The sequence below is a fragment of the Chaetodon auriga genome, chromosome 24 (assembly GCF_051107435.1).
Source record: "Chaetodon auriga isolate fChaAug3 chromosome 24, fChaAug3.hap1, whole genome shotgun sequence".
NCBI classification, from domain to species: Eukaryota; Metazoa; Chordata; class Actinopteri; order Chaetodontiformes; family Chaetodontidae; genus Chaetodon; species Chaetodon auriga.
Window position 1 is genome coordinate 395,001 of NC_135097.1, and position 15,000 is coordinate 410,000.

At 46.1% G+C, this 15,000-nt stretch overlaps 2 protein-coding genes across 2 annotated transcripts; one reads left to right on the plus strand and one right to left on the minus strand.

Annotated features, from left to right (window-relative positions):
* Nucleotides 1-4,949: 4,949 nt before the first annotated feature.
* On the plus strand, nucleotides 4,950-10,301 carry mepceb (methylphosphate capping enzyme b). Its single transcript, XM_076725559.1, has 8 exons — nucleotides 4,950-5,530; nucleotides 6,487-6,884; nucleotides 7,392-7,645; nucleotides 8,251-8,524; nucleotides 8,607-9,216; nucleotides 9,339-9,551; nucleotides 9,624-9,732; nucleotides 9,863-10,301. The coding sequence occupies exons 2-8, from the start codon at nucleotides 6,523-6,525 to the stop codon at nucleotides 9,913-9,915; spliced, it is 1,875 nt and encodes a 624-aa protein (XP_076581674.1). The 5' UTR covers nucleotides 4,950-5,530; nucleotides 6,487-6,522; the 3' UTR covers nucleotides 9,916-10,301.
* Nucleotides 10,302-10,760: 459 nt separating this feature from the next.
* Nucleotides 10,761-13,613, minus strand: LOC143317409 (uncharacterized). The gene is made up of 5 exons (XM_076725560.1): nucleotides 12,895-13,613; nucleotides 12,712-12,771; nucleotides 12,286-12,378; nucleotides 11,816-11,959; nucleotides 10,761-11,202 (listed from the first exon to the last, which is right to left on the minus strand). The coding sequence occupies exons 1-5, from the start codon at nucleotides 12,946-12,948 to the stop codon at nucleotides 10,939-10,941; spliced, it is 615 nt and encodes a 204-aa protein (XP_076581675.1). The 5' UTR covers nucleotides 12,949-13,613; the 3' UTR covers nucleotides 10,761-10,938.
* Between the last annotated feature and the right edge of the window lie 1,387 nt (nucleotides 13,614-15,000).

Below are 15,000 nucleotides of genomic sequence, written 5' to 3' on the forward strand. Positions count from 1 at the left end.
GTGTGTGTGTGTGTGTGTGTGTGTGTGTGTGTGTGTGTGTGTGTGTGTGTGTTTAGACATTAATGTCTCAGACCTAAACCCAGATACTTATCCTCTGTGGAATCTGCTCATGGGGAAATAAAAATGAAGGGCAGAAAAAACATGAAAGAAAAGTAAAAAATAAAGAAGATATAAATTAAAAGATCAAAAACTAGGCTCACACCTTTACAGTTTTTGCCCATTGCTTGAACACGTTTTGCAAAACTTGGCTCACTGTGTCAAAACTCTACACACAAGCAAATAAGACACACCACAGGGAAATAAACCATTCACATCTATGTCAAATTGAAACTCTGCTATCAAAACCTAACAATCCTTTGTCAAAATGTCATTCTGATGACAAAATGATACCCACTTGCATCATATGAATACACTCTCAGATCAGCAGCAACACACTAGTCTACTTTATATAAAACACAGCAGTCTTTCGTTTTCACTTTTTTTATTCACTTCCACAGAAGGCACTTTTTCACAACAACCAAAAACTGAAATACTCAATACAAAATCATTACTTTACAGTAGTGTCTTTTCCAGTGGAGTCAATTCAGTTAAAGCAAAAGTAAAACAAAAATAAAACAAACTACACTACTGTAAACACAGAAAAACACAACTGTGTGCAAGTGGGCTTATGGATCCTGCCGTCTGTTGGGGTCTGGCCACAGGATCTCATCAACATCACAAACAATGTCTTCTCTAGCTAAGCATCGGGGAAAATATCCCCTTGTGTGCCGAATCCATCCCTGGATTGACCTTACCTCAATGTCTCTGCAGGCCCGTTCCATTGCCTGCAGATGAGGCATACGGGCATGTGGTTGGTGGTCATATACACGCCATCTCCAAGCAGAAAAAAATCCCTCTATAGGATTTAGAAATGGTGAGTAAGGGGGCAAGTACACAACTTCAAATTGATCGTGGTTGGTGAACCAGTTCTGGACCAGAGCAGCCCGATGGAAACTAACATTATCCCAGACAACAACAAACCTGGGCTGCTCTGGTCTATCCTGTACAACTGCATCATGAAGTGCATCTAGAAATGCGATTATGTGTTGTGCATTATAGGGACCTAGTTTGGCATGATGGTGCAGTAGCCCTTGAAGACTTATGGTGGCACACAATGTGATATTTCCCCCACGCTGCCCCGGGACATGCACAATTGCCCTTTGGCCAATTATATTTCGTCCCCGTCGTCTGTTTTTGCTGAGGTCGAATCCAGCCTCGTCAATGTAAATACATTCATGAGGCTGGGCAGCTCCATCCATGTCCAAGATTCTCTGTAACAAAAAATACATATTGTGGATGGCTTTACTCAAAGCTCACAACTACACATAAAGAACCGCCCCATCCCACCACACAGGTACCCCTGCAGCTTTCTGAATGTGGTACTGATCCATTAGTACATATTTACTGGACTGCACCCATTCTGTATTGTAACTGTAAAGGACTGTAACACTTACCTGTACATATTCATGTCGAAGTTCTTTGACCCTGACACTGTTCCTCTCAAATGGGACCCTGTACAACTGCTTCATGGTCATGTTGTGCTTTACCAGGATGCGTCTGATGGTGGTAATGCTTACTCGATTTATGTTGTCGAATACTTGCCTATCTGCAAGTATTTGTTGCTGTAGCTGGTGGAGACGGATTGCATTGTTTGCTCTGACCATGTTCACTATAGCAAGTTCCTGCTGTTGGGTGAACAGGCGTTGGCGTCCACCGCCAGCAGGTCTTCTAGCCATTCTGCAGAAAAATGCAACCACAAATTGTTATTGTTTGCTTCTTTTTTACAGTACTGTACATACTGTACTTTATTGTATTTACCATACACAGTACTGAAACATCTCAACACTCATGGTATGTTTCATGAAACTACCACTTTTGTTCGAAAAAAGGAGCATTAGCCACCTTGCAATACAGTACATGTGATACGGTAACGTGATCTGGTACAGTGCTGTAATTACTCTAGATACAGTCTAAGTAGAGTAGAGAGCTGAAGACATACCTGTTTTCTAGTCGGAATGTCCTTATTATGGATGAAACCGTGAAACGGCTTAGATTAGGTTGTACTCTCTGCCCAGCTTCCCTCATAGTCAGGCCATGGTCTATGACATGGTCCACCAAAGTTGCTCTTATGTCATCAGAAATAACAGTCCTTGCATGGCCTCTTCGACCACGTCCTCCTCTCTCTCTCTGTCTTCCTCTTCCTCTGCCTCTAGCTCTCCCTGCCTCCATGCTTGCAAACTGAGTCCTTTTTGTAGCTGGCTGATTGGTGTTCAATTTTGTAAGTAAGTATTTTCAGGTGTGTGTCTAAGTATTTTCAATTAAACAATGTGTGTTATATTTTGAATAGATGTGTTTTCCCAATGGTGCCCTGAGATTTCATTTTTGAACTAAGTGTCTTATGTATGAAATAGTGTGTAGTGTGCAGGAGCAAGTGTGTTGCAAAAAGGAGCAAGTGTGTTACAGAATTGCAACTAAAGTGCAAAGCAGCACTTTTGTTTAAGGTATGGTCACACTTTGTTTAAGGTATAGTGACAACAACTTCAAGTTATGTTACTTTGGTTTAAGCATGTGTCTATAGTATTCAAGCAATGGGTAAAAACTGTAATTAGGACCTGCTCAGATACACTGACAGGAAGCGTGAACCCCATCAGTCTGCTCGTCTCCTGACCGCCGTCATCAGGAATCATTCAGGAACCAACGGGCCTCAGCTCCTGTCTGTCCAACAACACTAAGAGGAAGAAAATGGAAAAAGTGTTGTTGTTACACTTCAGAGTTAGTACACATGAAACAAACCTGATTTTACGTGTTACAGTTTTACACACAGTTTACACACTATTTCATACATAAGACACTTAGTTCAAAAATGAAATCTCAGGGCACCATTGGGAAAACACATCTATTCAAAATATAACACACATTGTTTAATTGAAAATACTTAGACACACACCTGAAAATACTTACTTACAAAATTGAACACCAATCAGCCAGCTACAAAAAGGACTCAGTTCAACCATTTTAAGAACTTTGCAAGCATGGAGGCAGGGAGAGCTAGAGGCAGAGGAAGAGGAAGACAGAGAGAGAGAGGAGGACGTGGTCGAAGAGGCCATGCAAGGACTGTTATTTCTGATGACATAAGAGCAACTTTGGTGGACCATGTCATAGACCATGGCCTGACTATGAGGGAAGCTGGGCAGAGAGTACAACCTAATCTAAGCCGTTTCACGGTTTCATCCATAATAAGGACATTCCGACTAGAAAACAGGTATGTCTTCAGCTCTCTACTCTACTTAGACTGTATCTAGAGTAATTACAGTACTGTACCAGATCACGTTACCGTATCACATGTACTGTATTGCAAGGTGGCTAATGCTCCTTTTTTCGAACAAAAGTGGTAGTTTCATGAAACATACCATGAGTGTTGAGATGTTTCAGTACTGTGTATGGTAAATACAATAAAGTACAGTATGTACAGTACTGTAAAAAAGAAGCAAACAATAACAATTTGTGGTTGCATTTTTCTGCAGAATGGCTAGAAGACCTGCTGGCGGTGGACACCAACGCCTGTTCACCCAACAGCAGGAACTTGCTATAGTGAACATGGTCAGAGCAAACAATGCAATCTGTCTCCACCAGCTACAGCAACACTACTGTAAAGTAATGATTTTGTATTGAGTATTTCAGTTTTTGGTTGTTGTGAAAAAGTGCCTTCTGTGGAAGTGAATAAAAAAAGTGAAAACGAAAGACTGCTGTGTTTTATATAAAGTAGACTAGTGTGTTGCTGCTGATCTGAGAGTGTATTCATATGATGCAAGTGGGTATCATTTTGTCATCAGAATGACATTTTGACAAAGGATTGTTAGGTTTTGATAGCAGAGTTTCAATTTGAAATAGATGCGAATGGTTTATTTCCCTGTGGTGTGTCTTATTTGCTTGTGTGTAGACTTTTGACACAGTGAGCCAAGTTTTGCAAAACGTGTTCAAGCAATGGGCAAAAACTGTAATCAGTGAGCTTTAGCTTTAGCTGCTGGTCAGCGGACTGAGCCAGGCCAGTTTCAGTCTTTATGCTAAATTAAGCTAGCCTCGTGTTTAGTGTTATCAACGTGAATACAGAATCTTTTTATGAAACTGTCTACTTTCTGTGGAAGAAAACCGCAAAACTGTAAAATCTTGCCTTGCTTTTGCGTTTCCTAGTTTTTTAATACATGACTGAAATACATGTCCCATGAGCTGTTTGTAGTCCTTGCAGGGGCTGAAGGGTTAACTGAGAAACGTGTAAACTTTTATTTGTAAAAATGACAAGTCAGTAAACTGAAACCGCCAGTTGTGGTAAAAGGTTCATTTACAACCCACCGTTAACCCACACAGGTCAGTAATAACGGTTCAGTCCGAGGAGGATCAATAACCTACTTACGGTCTGCGGATTATGACCTGGGTGTTTAAGCCCTCAGCTGGACCTGTCAGGCTGAATCTCACTTAAAGTTTGTAACTACTGGTGGACTTAAAACGGACCTAGTTGTTGTTTTTAACTTTAACATCAATACACGTAAAGTAATAAGGTACGTGGTTAGTGGAGCGTGTTTGAGGTCACGAACAGCGGCCAGGGAGTTAGTCTTACCTGCAAAGCGCTACTCAGGGCAAATGTCTAAAAGTAAGTGCAGGGCTGAGTTCATGGTCTCGTGGGTTTAAAAGACACAAAAAAAAAAATCAAACGACTGTGGTTACAACAGCATTTGACTCCGCGTCTGTATTTGGAATCGTAGCTGCTAAACATTTCCCCAGAAATCGTTGTTTTAACCCTTTATTTTCAATCCTGGTTGTGTTTTCAGTCAGGCATCAATACGGACGCCTCTCTCCTCGAGAACTCTCCCGCCTCCTCGGGCTGAAACCAATCAGAACGCCGCTTAGTTTTAGTGCCCGTCTGAGTGGTCATAACGCGAAAGAGGAGGACCTCGACTCGGTACGCTATTGGCGGGCTCTGTCATCGCTCACATGGCCCCGCGGTTGGCGTATAAAGCCGTGGGTTTAGAGTTGTAGCAGGGCGAGAAGACGTCTGTTGCTAGTAGGTATTCTCGGCTAAAAGCTATACTTCTAGTTGAAGTCATGATTCATCTGCCCGCACACACACACTGACACTCGCACTCACGCGCACGCAGAGGTCGGCGGGAGTTCGTTGTCACGCACAGAGCGGGTTTTTGGGGATGTTTTGGTAGTTGTTTTTCTTTAGGGGGTGTGTGTTAGCTCCACGTTAGCTACTACCTGCATGTTAGCAGGACATGGCTAGTTGGGAAGCTAACTGTTTATCAGTTTGTTTCTGGGTTAGTTTGAATTATTCATGACGACGCTCCGTGATTGGTAGAGTGAGCGCCAGGGGCGGGGTTAGAGAGAGTGGAAGTATCAAGAGGTCCATTATCGGTGCCTCATACTGACAGCAGCACGCACACAGGTGGAGGGCTGTGGACAACAAGTGGACTGTTGGTCTCTGCAGGACACAGTGAGTAAGAATGATTGATTATTGGTTGATTACTCATCATCAGGTGGACGAAGTACTCATAGAAATACCACAGTGTAGAAGTACTTCACTATTTACGGCTAAAAGTCCTGCTTTAAAATGTTTTAAGTTAAAGGATTAAAGTATCATAATCCAAATGTACTTCATGATGCAGAACGGCCCATTTCACAATAATATATTATTGGATAGTAGTTATTAGTTTATTAGTTATTGATGAGGGCTGCAGCCAGTGCTTATTTTCATCAGGATTAGAGTTAATCTGTTGATTATTTTCTAGATTAACCAGCTGGTCCATAAAGTGTCCGTCCCAGTTTCTCAAAGTCCATGTTGGTGTCTCTAAATGTCTTATTTTGTCAGTCCAAAGATATTCAGTTCAATATTCTAGAAAACTGCATCTTTTATATGAAACATGACTCCAGTTAATCAATTATCAGAGTAGTTGAAGATTATTTCTGTTGATCGGCTAATCGATTAGTCGACTTATTGTCGCGGCTCTGTTTTTCAATGTGTTCAGCTGGTGAAGATGGACTAGATTTAAATTTCTTTATTCACTCACCTGCTGTGTAGTTTGTGAATGTCATCAATAGTTTAATCTTGATCTATAATATTACACCGTCATTTATTGGTTATTGTTACTCTGAACATGCAGAGTAACTTGTAACGAAAGCTGCCAAACAAATGTAGGAAACGTAGTCATGAACAAGTGTTAAGTGTCCGAAAATTGAAGTACTTCAGTTAAGTACAAGTATCATTTCCAGGTTTGTATCGTGACCATCATTATACCTGACAGCAGACGGCGGGATGATCGATCAGTGCCTTCAATGACTCATTGGTTTTAGACAATAGTATTAGAAACATGACTGTATTGTGATGAGCCAGTGAATCTGATTGGCCCTGCCTCCTGTCAGTCAAACTAAGCCTCTCCCCTCTCTCTGCAGATCGCTGTGATTGGCTGATCTGCCTGCAGGTGGAAGATGATCAGGATGTCATTGGACAAAGAGACTGTCCTCCCTCGTAAGGTCAGCCCTGCCTTCCCCTCCATTGTGAGCCTATCAGAGCAGCCGCAGCTGGCTAAGACCTGCCCCCTCCGCCCTAAAAATGGCCTCCAGCCAGCCGGCAACATTCAGCCCCCCCTCGCCACCTCCGCTCCCCTTACCCAGCGAATGACAAAGAGGCGATACTCCATGGGCGTCGGCTTCAAGGGACTGGCGAAGCGTCGTCGTCGAGCCAATAGCGACAGCCAATCAGAGCCCGTGCTGCCAAGTCACTTCCTGTTGGGCGGGAACATCTTTGACCCACTGAACCTCAATTCGCTATTGGATGAAGACGTCAACAAGTGAGACGCACAGAGTTTAGCTGATTAGTTTACATGAAAAGAATGAATTTATTATTATTTTGTGTTAAAATCTGTTTCAGAGACACATTGAAAGAAAGAGTATTGATCAGGACACGGAAGGAGACTGAAATGACGCTGTTAGCTTGTACTTCTGACTCTAGTGGACACACCAGGAGCACCCAGTAACCACTCCTTAACAGCCCAGTAACAGCCCAGTAACAGCTCCCAGCAGATGATCCAGAGTTTGTAATTGGTCAGTTAAAGATGACATCGTGGGAGGTTAAACTGACTCTTTCAGATCAAAAAGAGTTAAAAAAAAAAAAAAACAACCTACGTGATCCAAATGATGAAGGTCGTTTATGAAGTTGATCAGTTTAGCTTATTGATCAGATATCACTGTTGGACCAGCCAACAACCCAAAGCTCAGAGTTCAGCTCAGACTCACTGCTGCAGATCTTCACCGTGAAACGTTCCTTCAGTCTTCATCCACTCCTCCTTCCTCCTCAGAGCCACCAATCAGGAGACACCAAAGTCCTCGCCCCTGCCATCGCGGGGCGGAGACCCTGTAGAGATCCTGGTTCCCCGTGACATCACAGACCCCCTGAATCTGAAGGGAGGGGGCGGGGACGGGGAGGCCGATGGAGGAGTCCTGCTGTCCCCCTTGAAGTCCAGGAGGAGACACAGAAACAGACACCATGTAGGGGGAGGAGAGAGGGAGGCGATACCTGCTCGACTGTTTCCCTCCACGGTTGGACCGACAGGTGAGACTTACAGACACCTGGTGGAGGCTGAGGGAACTACAGCGCCTGATAAGTGACTCAGGAAGTCTTTTCAGGGGTTAAGGGGGGATGCAGGGGGAGACAGGTTAGATGAATGGGACAGGTGTACGCAGGTGTACACAGTGATACACAGCCCACTGAGGAGATTAAGACACTTTAAGACAGTGAGCACTGCCTCCTGCTCCTCCTCCTCCTCCTCAGAATCAGTCAGATATGAACACAGATATGAAACACATGATGATGTCATTCAGTGTGACATCACTTCCTGAGGAGATCATTATCTCTGATGTCCAATCAGAATAAACCCCCAGAAATCTTCTGAGAAACCAGAGAAGACTCTGCAGGACGGAGAGTCAGTGTCACTGTGATCCAGTCTGAACCTCCATGAGTTCACTGCTAACAGGAGCAGCAAACAGGAGCAGCTAACAGGAGCTGCTAACAGCTAATTCAGCCTACTGTTAATGTAAGCTAGAAAAGTAGGGCTCAGTTGTAGCGCACAGCTAACTCCATGGTAACAGAGGGTATTGGTATTGTAGCAGTTAGCATGCTATCAGTTGCTAATAGCTTACTGTAATGTTGTTTTGCAGTTCCTCTGTTATCCACAGAGGGCAGTGTCTCAGCGTCTCCTCTCCCCTGTGAACTCAACACGGCCATCACCTGTCGAGATGACATAGCCCCGCCCCCCATCCTCCCCAGGAGACACACCCACCCACCACCGGGCCACACCCACAAACCCAGTAACCAGCGCGACGGTCGCCAACGGAAACGGCGCCGCACCACCTCGACAAGGTCGGCAGATACGACCACGGCTCAGCCAACCAAATTCCAGACACCTTTGGTGGGAGGGGCTAAAGCTAACAGGTTAGTGCCACCTGAAGTGAATTTACAACACTGTGAACTGATTGGCTGCCTGGTCACATGCTCTCTGTGCTGCCCCCTGCAGGTGTGGAGGACTGCAGCCCGGCTCCGCTCAGCCACCACAGAGGAAGAAGAAGGACAGACACCGCTACCAGTACGGCAACCACAGCTGTTACTATGGCTACCACGGCTTCTATGGTGATGGGTGGGAGGGCCGGGTCGGGGCAGACGAGGACATGCGTCTCCGCCTCCTGGAAGCCGATTGGTTCAGAGACAAAAGGGTGCTGGACGTGGGCTGCGGCGCCGGTCACTTGACGCTGGCTGTCGCCCGGAGGTTCGACCCCGCCCATGTCCTGGGGGTGGAGTTAGACGAGCGATTGGTCCACGCCGCCAAGCAGAACATCAGGCATTTCCTGTCACATGACCTGGTGGTGGCAGAGAGGACGAGGACGAGGGGAGGAATGCCTCCCCCTCCTCCACCGAAGAGGGAAGGAGGGGAAGGAGGGGGAGGAGAGGGGGAGGAGGAGCAAGTGATGGAGGAGCTCCAGGAGGCTCGGGCTCTCCTCTCCTTCCCCCTGTCGTTCAGGGTGAGTCGAGGTCCCCTAGCTGCTCCTCCTTTCTTCCTCCCACCACCATCATCATCATCATCATCATCGTCATCCTCCAGGTTCCCCAACAACATCACCTTCATACAGGTGAGTGTTACTGAGAGTGTTACGCCCGGTGGAAACAGGGGCTAACTCGCACATTATCATTCAAGCCTCTGACCTGTGACATCATCAGCCAGCTGATGTCATTGCTTTGACCCCTCCCACAGGGTGACTACGTGTCAGAGCAGGAGGCGTGGCCTGGGAGGGGCCAGTATGATGTCATCATGTGCTTGGGCGTAACAAAGTGGGTGCAGCTGCAGTCAGGTGACGGAGGCGTGGTCAGACTGTTCAGACGAGCCTATCAGAGCCTGTCGCCGGGCGGATTATTCATTCTGGAGCCGCAACCATGGAGCAGCTACAGTCACAGCAAGAGGGCCTCGGTAACACACACACACACACACACACACACACACACACACACACACAGTCTCACGTTGTTTCCTGTCCGTTAGGAGTCGACATGTCGTCACTTCAGGACTCTCAGACTGAGACCTGAACAGTTCACCTGCTACCTGACTGACAGTGTTGGCTTCACCTCATACCGACTCCTCAGACAGACGGGTACACACACACACACACACACACACACACACAAACTCTAATTTGATTGGTGCATCCAGGTACGCTGAACAGGTAAACATGCTGATAGCCTCACCTGTTCACTCTGTGCGTGTGTGTGTGTGTGTTTCAGGTAACCAGCGGCAAATCTATCTGTTCCACAAAGGCCTCGCCCAGAGGAAGTGAGGTCACCAGGACAGGATGTGAGGTGTCTCTCGGAGGCATCGCAGGAAGTGCAGCTCATCCTTCTCCTGTTTCCATGGCAACAGGCCGGACCGTATTGACAGATGGAGAGACGAGTGAGCCGATTGGTCCTTATGTTTGACTGAGCTCACAGCTGATTGGCTTAACAGTTGAGCGATCTTTATGACTGATGACATCAAACTGATTGGACAGCAGAGTGAATGCTGGCTCATCAAGACACAGCAAAGGATTGTGGGTGATTACCCTCAGTCCACGTGACCTGTGGTCCAGGGCTGTGATTGGACACTGACAGGAAGTGACACGTCTGTGTAGGTCATTGCTTTTTTGTTTTTTTGTGAAAATAAAGAGAAACGATGTGATGATGCAGATTCAGAAACATCTTCAGGAAACGAACGTTAAAACCAGACCAGTTCAAATACTTCATGCCAAGAAATACTTTTAAAAATACTTTGTACGATGAGTGCTTCATACCAAGAAATACTCTATAAAGTACTTCATACCAAGATATACTCTATAAAGTACTTCATGAGACATGACTGATTATTTGATGTCGCAGTCGATCGATCGTTGAATGACAGAACAAACTACAGGTGACCATCAGCTCTTAAAATCATGACTTCCTGTTGTTGCTGTTCAGCCAATGAGGCGGCACGCTCAGAATAACCGACGGTTTTAGTGCTGATGTCATCACTGCCTTTGAAGTTAATCAATAATATAAGTCTGCAGCATCGGAGTCGTTCGGTTATCAGTTAAAACTCTCTAAAATCCAGATTGAACATGTGAACACGACTCGTCTCCGATGTCATGCTGTCAGTTTCATTCTGGGCCCTGATTGGCTCAGAGTGGTTATGAAGCCAACATTTGATTGACAGGAACATGCTGAACTGCCGTATTTTAAACAGGTGCTCTTTAATAAATCGATGGATGAAGAGAACATGAAGCTGATCAAACACTGAATTTAAGCTTCCGGATGTTTCCGGCTGATCTGAGCCATCTCTGGATTCGTCACAGCCCCAGCTCAAGCCCCGCCTCGTTTCCGTGGTAATCGTGGTGGTGGGCGTGGTCTGGCACATCAAAGGTCAGCCTGTCCGCCGGTCGAGGAAAGACCGGGTCCATGTCTTCTCTTTTATTCCCGCCCTCCTCCACCACGCCCACCACACCTTTGACCCCGCCCTCTGCAGTGGCTCCGCCCACACCTGCGGCGAGACCGGGTCCTCGACCCCCGAGCCGAGGTGGACTCAGGAGGCGGTGAAAGGTCAGCAACAGAGCCTGGGGGAGGAGGCGGGGCCAAACAACACAAGCAGGGGTCACATGACGTGTTCGCCTTGATTTTAGTCTTTGAAAGCGTCAAGAAAATAATTGCAGATAATCCGATCAATGAAAAAGTCAAATATTGATCGTTTTCATGATGATGTCAATGTGCAGGTGATGGGTCACATGACGAATGTAAACGTTCAGAGCTGAGATCACACTTCCTGTCACACTTTAAGTCAGGCTGGACGAGTAACTAATTACTGTCATTTGAAAGTAATCAGTTACTTCATCACTGTCACACGTGTGTCAGCTGACGCTCTCACAGGCGGAACCTTCCTCTTCTTCAGTCTGTTACAGGGTCCGAACTGCACACGTGACTTTGGAACATACCTGTTTGTCTCGTGTTCATGGAGGCGACTGTTATAGTTTTAACCACGAGGAAAGAAGAGACGACATCGTCAGCGGCTGAGCGCTCAGTAACCGGCGGTAACGAGTTGTCACGGTGCAGAAGTTAGCAAACACCAGATTCACACCACGTGTCACATGTCAGGCATAACGTGTCAGATGTCGGGTCACGTGTCGTGTCAGACGTCACGTGTCACATGTCATATGTCAGGTGTGACCTCACCCGGTGTCGCTCTGTGCTCCCCACGCTGTCATCTCCCGTCTCTCTGTCTCCAGCGCGCTCACTGGCTCTCTGTCCCAGTAAAACCAGTTCACTGAGCCACAGGCTGTCGTTGCTGTTACTGGGAGCCTGGAGGAGCTCGAAGCTCTGCAAGCACACACACACACACACACACACACACACACACACACACACACATACACACACACGCGGTCATGTGACTGTAACTGAAAGTTTAAAGTGAGGAAAGGAGAGCCGGTGTGTCGAAGTAAAAGTGAGAGAAAAGTCAATGGAAGTTCTGCACGTGATCAGCAGTGACTGTCGTCATCACAGCTGAGGAGAGCTGTGTGTGCACAGGACCAGACTCCATTCATATTTTACCAAATTAAAGATAATCCAGTGTACAGTCAGAGTGAGGAGTCACAGTCGGGTGAGAGCAGAGTGTTTGGATCATAAATCCGGTGACCTCTGACCTCTGAACTCTGGCTTGACTCAGAAGAAACTGATGATGAAGAAGAAGAGGATGAAGATGTTCTCTGTTGGCCGACATCAGGAGTGGGTGAAGGCTGCACACACAAAGAGGGTTTGTTCAGGTGATGATGTCACAGAGTGTGTGTGTGTGTGTGTGTGTGTGTGTGTGAGGCAGACAGACAGTCAGTCAGACAGACAGACAGACAGACAGACAGACAGACAGTTGTCTGTTTCACACGTTTCACTTTTGAAACTTGAGGTACATTTTCCTGAAAATACTTCAGTATTTTTAGTTCAGTGGGTATTTTTAAATGCAGGACTTTCACTTGTACTTCAGTATTTGTACAGTGTGGTATTAAAGTACTGTTCACATGTTTTTGTATACAGTGACCAAGTAACAGTACACATACTGTATGTGGAGTACTCACTGATGTCTGGTCCAGTTGTTGCTGAAGGATGAGCTGAAGGCTCCTGTGTTCCCATGGTAACTGCAGAACACACACACACACACACACACACACACACACACACACACACACACACAGTGTTAATGATCACTCACATCTCGAATCAATAAACTGAAGCAGGAGATCAATTAACAGAATTCTTACAGGCGAAGCCTGGTTCTGGTCCAGCAAACAGACCATCATCACAAACATCCACATCCTGGTCTATAGTGGTCCTGATGGTCTGGGTCAGTCCTGATGGTCTGGAGTGGTCCAGGTCTGAGGGTCCTGCAGGTTTGGAGTCTCGCTCTGATTTGTCTCTTTTATTGTCTCCTCAGCAGGAAGTGACCTGTCATCATCTCTCCCTCTGTCCCCGCCCCCCTCCTACTGACCACCGCCCATCAACAAAAACAACCTGATTTATGTGTGTGTGTGTGTGTGTGTGTGTGTGTGTGTGCGCGTGTGTGTGTGCGCGTGTGTGTGTGTGCATCATACCACCGTGTAAAAATACTCCAGCTCTGATACTTCAATGAAAGTATGATCAGCAAAGTGGACTTAAAGCACATATACTGCTCTGTTGGTGATATACTGCACTTCATGAAGTATTACTGCGTTCAGTCTTTCGCCGTCACACCTTTAACTTGAGAAATGAACCTTTTAAAGCCGTCAGTGACCTGAAAGCAGGTGTCACCTGGACTGTTCCATTTACGAGGATTTATTGGTTCATAAAGCTTTGATGAAGGTTTGCAGATGAGCAGAGAGTACTTCATGTGTACTTCTAAGTACTTTAAAAGACGACTGGCCCTGCTTGAGCTGATGGAGCTGTGGTGAACCAGCAACAACACACACACACACACACACACACACACACACACACACACACACCCACACACACACACACAACACTCACACAACGCAAAACACACACACCCAGCTGACAGTAAACAAAACACATTTCACAACGAGGAGGGACTGCGACACAACACAACACACACACACACACACACACACGCGCCATGCACTGGTGAAATTTGTCCTCCGCCTTTAACCCATCCTGGTCATCCTTCCTCCGTGGCAGACCAGGAGCCCAGACCGGCGCCCGGGGACCCCCAGTTCCTTTTGTCACCATTGGTCAGGTGGTGATCTTCTTGCATGTTTTTGGTGGGGTGTTTTTATGGAGGATCCCCAGGTGAACACGGGGAGAACATGCAAACTCCACACAGAAAGGCCCTTTTTTCCTCGAGCAGCAGGCACTGAAGGCGTGGTGGAGGACACGCCCCCGGCGCCCGCAGCGAGAATCGGACCGGGACCTTCCTGCTGTGAGGCCACAGTGTTTCCACCGTTCCACCGCAGTAACAGTCATCAGTTCACCTTTTCATTGTTTTCTTTTGCCTTTCAGTGATTTTATGTTCAGGTGCTGAATCCTGTAACGATAAACAACTTCCACGAATGACCACAAAAGAAACGTCAGCATTCACAGACGATGACGGTCAGCAAAGGAAAAGGATCCAGAAAACTGGTCATGTGATCCGAACACTAACGCACCATTTTATATCAGGTCGTCAAAGGACGTTTACTCCTGACAGCGAAACCACATCAGCACAAGACAGATGACACCAAGATGATTACAAATAATTCTGTTAATTATTTTTATTATACAGAATTTACAGCTAAAGTAAACAAAGCTTGTCAGATAATGATGTGCAGTTTGATTGGCTGATACTGAGCTCCCCCGAACAATCGTTCAATCACAGCTCAGCAACAGTAACTCGGCTCCGCAGGTGTGTCATTGTTTGTATTCTCAGTATTTTAGCTTAATGCTAATACCAAGGACCTATTAGCTTTATCCTCTACCTGTTAGCATGATATCATGACCTCGAGCCTGTTAGCTTTAGCCGCACTCTATTATTATGTCAGCAATGGGGGCGTGGCCTAGCCAAGACTTAACTGCACTTTTTTAACTGCACTTTTTTTTTTTTTACACAATTTTAGAAAATGAAGAAACCTGATGTAAACAATGTTCTGTTTTGTGACAGTCAGTTTCTCGGCCAGTAAAACCTGATAAAACCTCCATCAGGACAGAGTTCAGCTGATGGGAAAACAAACCATCTTTTTTAGTTGGTTTCTCGCTGCTGCTCTGAGCTGGATTAGCGTCGCCACAACGCGAACCCTCATCTGCTCATCTTGTGATGATGTGATGCTGCTAGCGTTTCGCCGACGTGGATGTGAGATGAGCTAGCCGTCTCCGTGGCGACATGTCTGTTGCCAAAT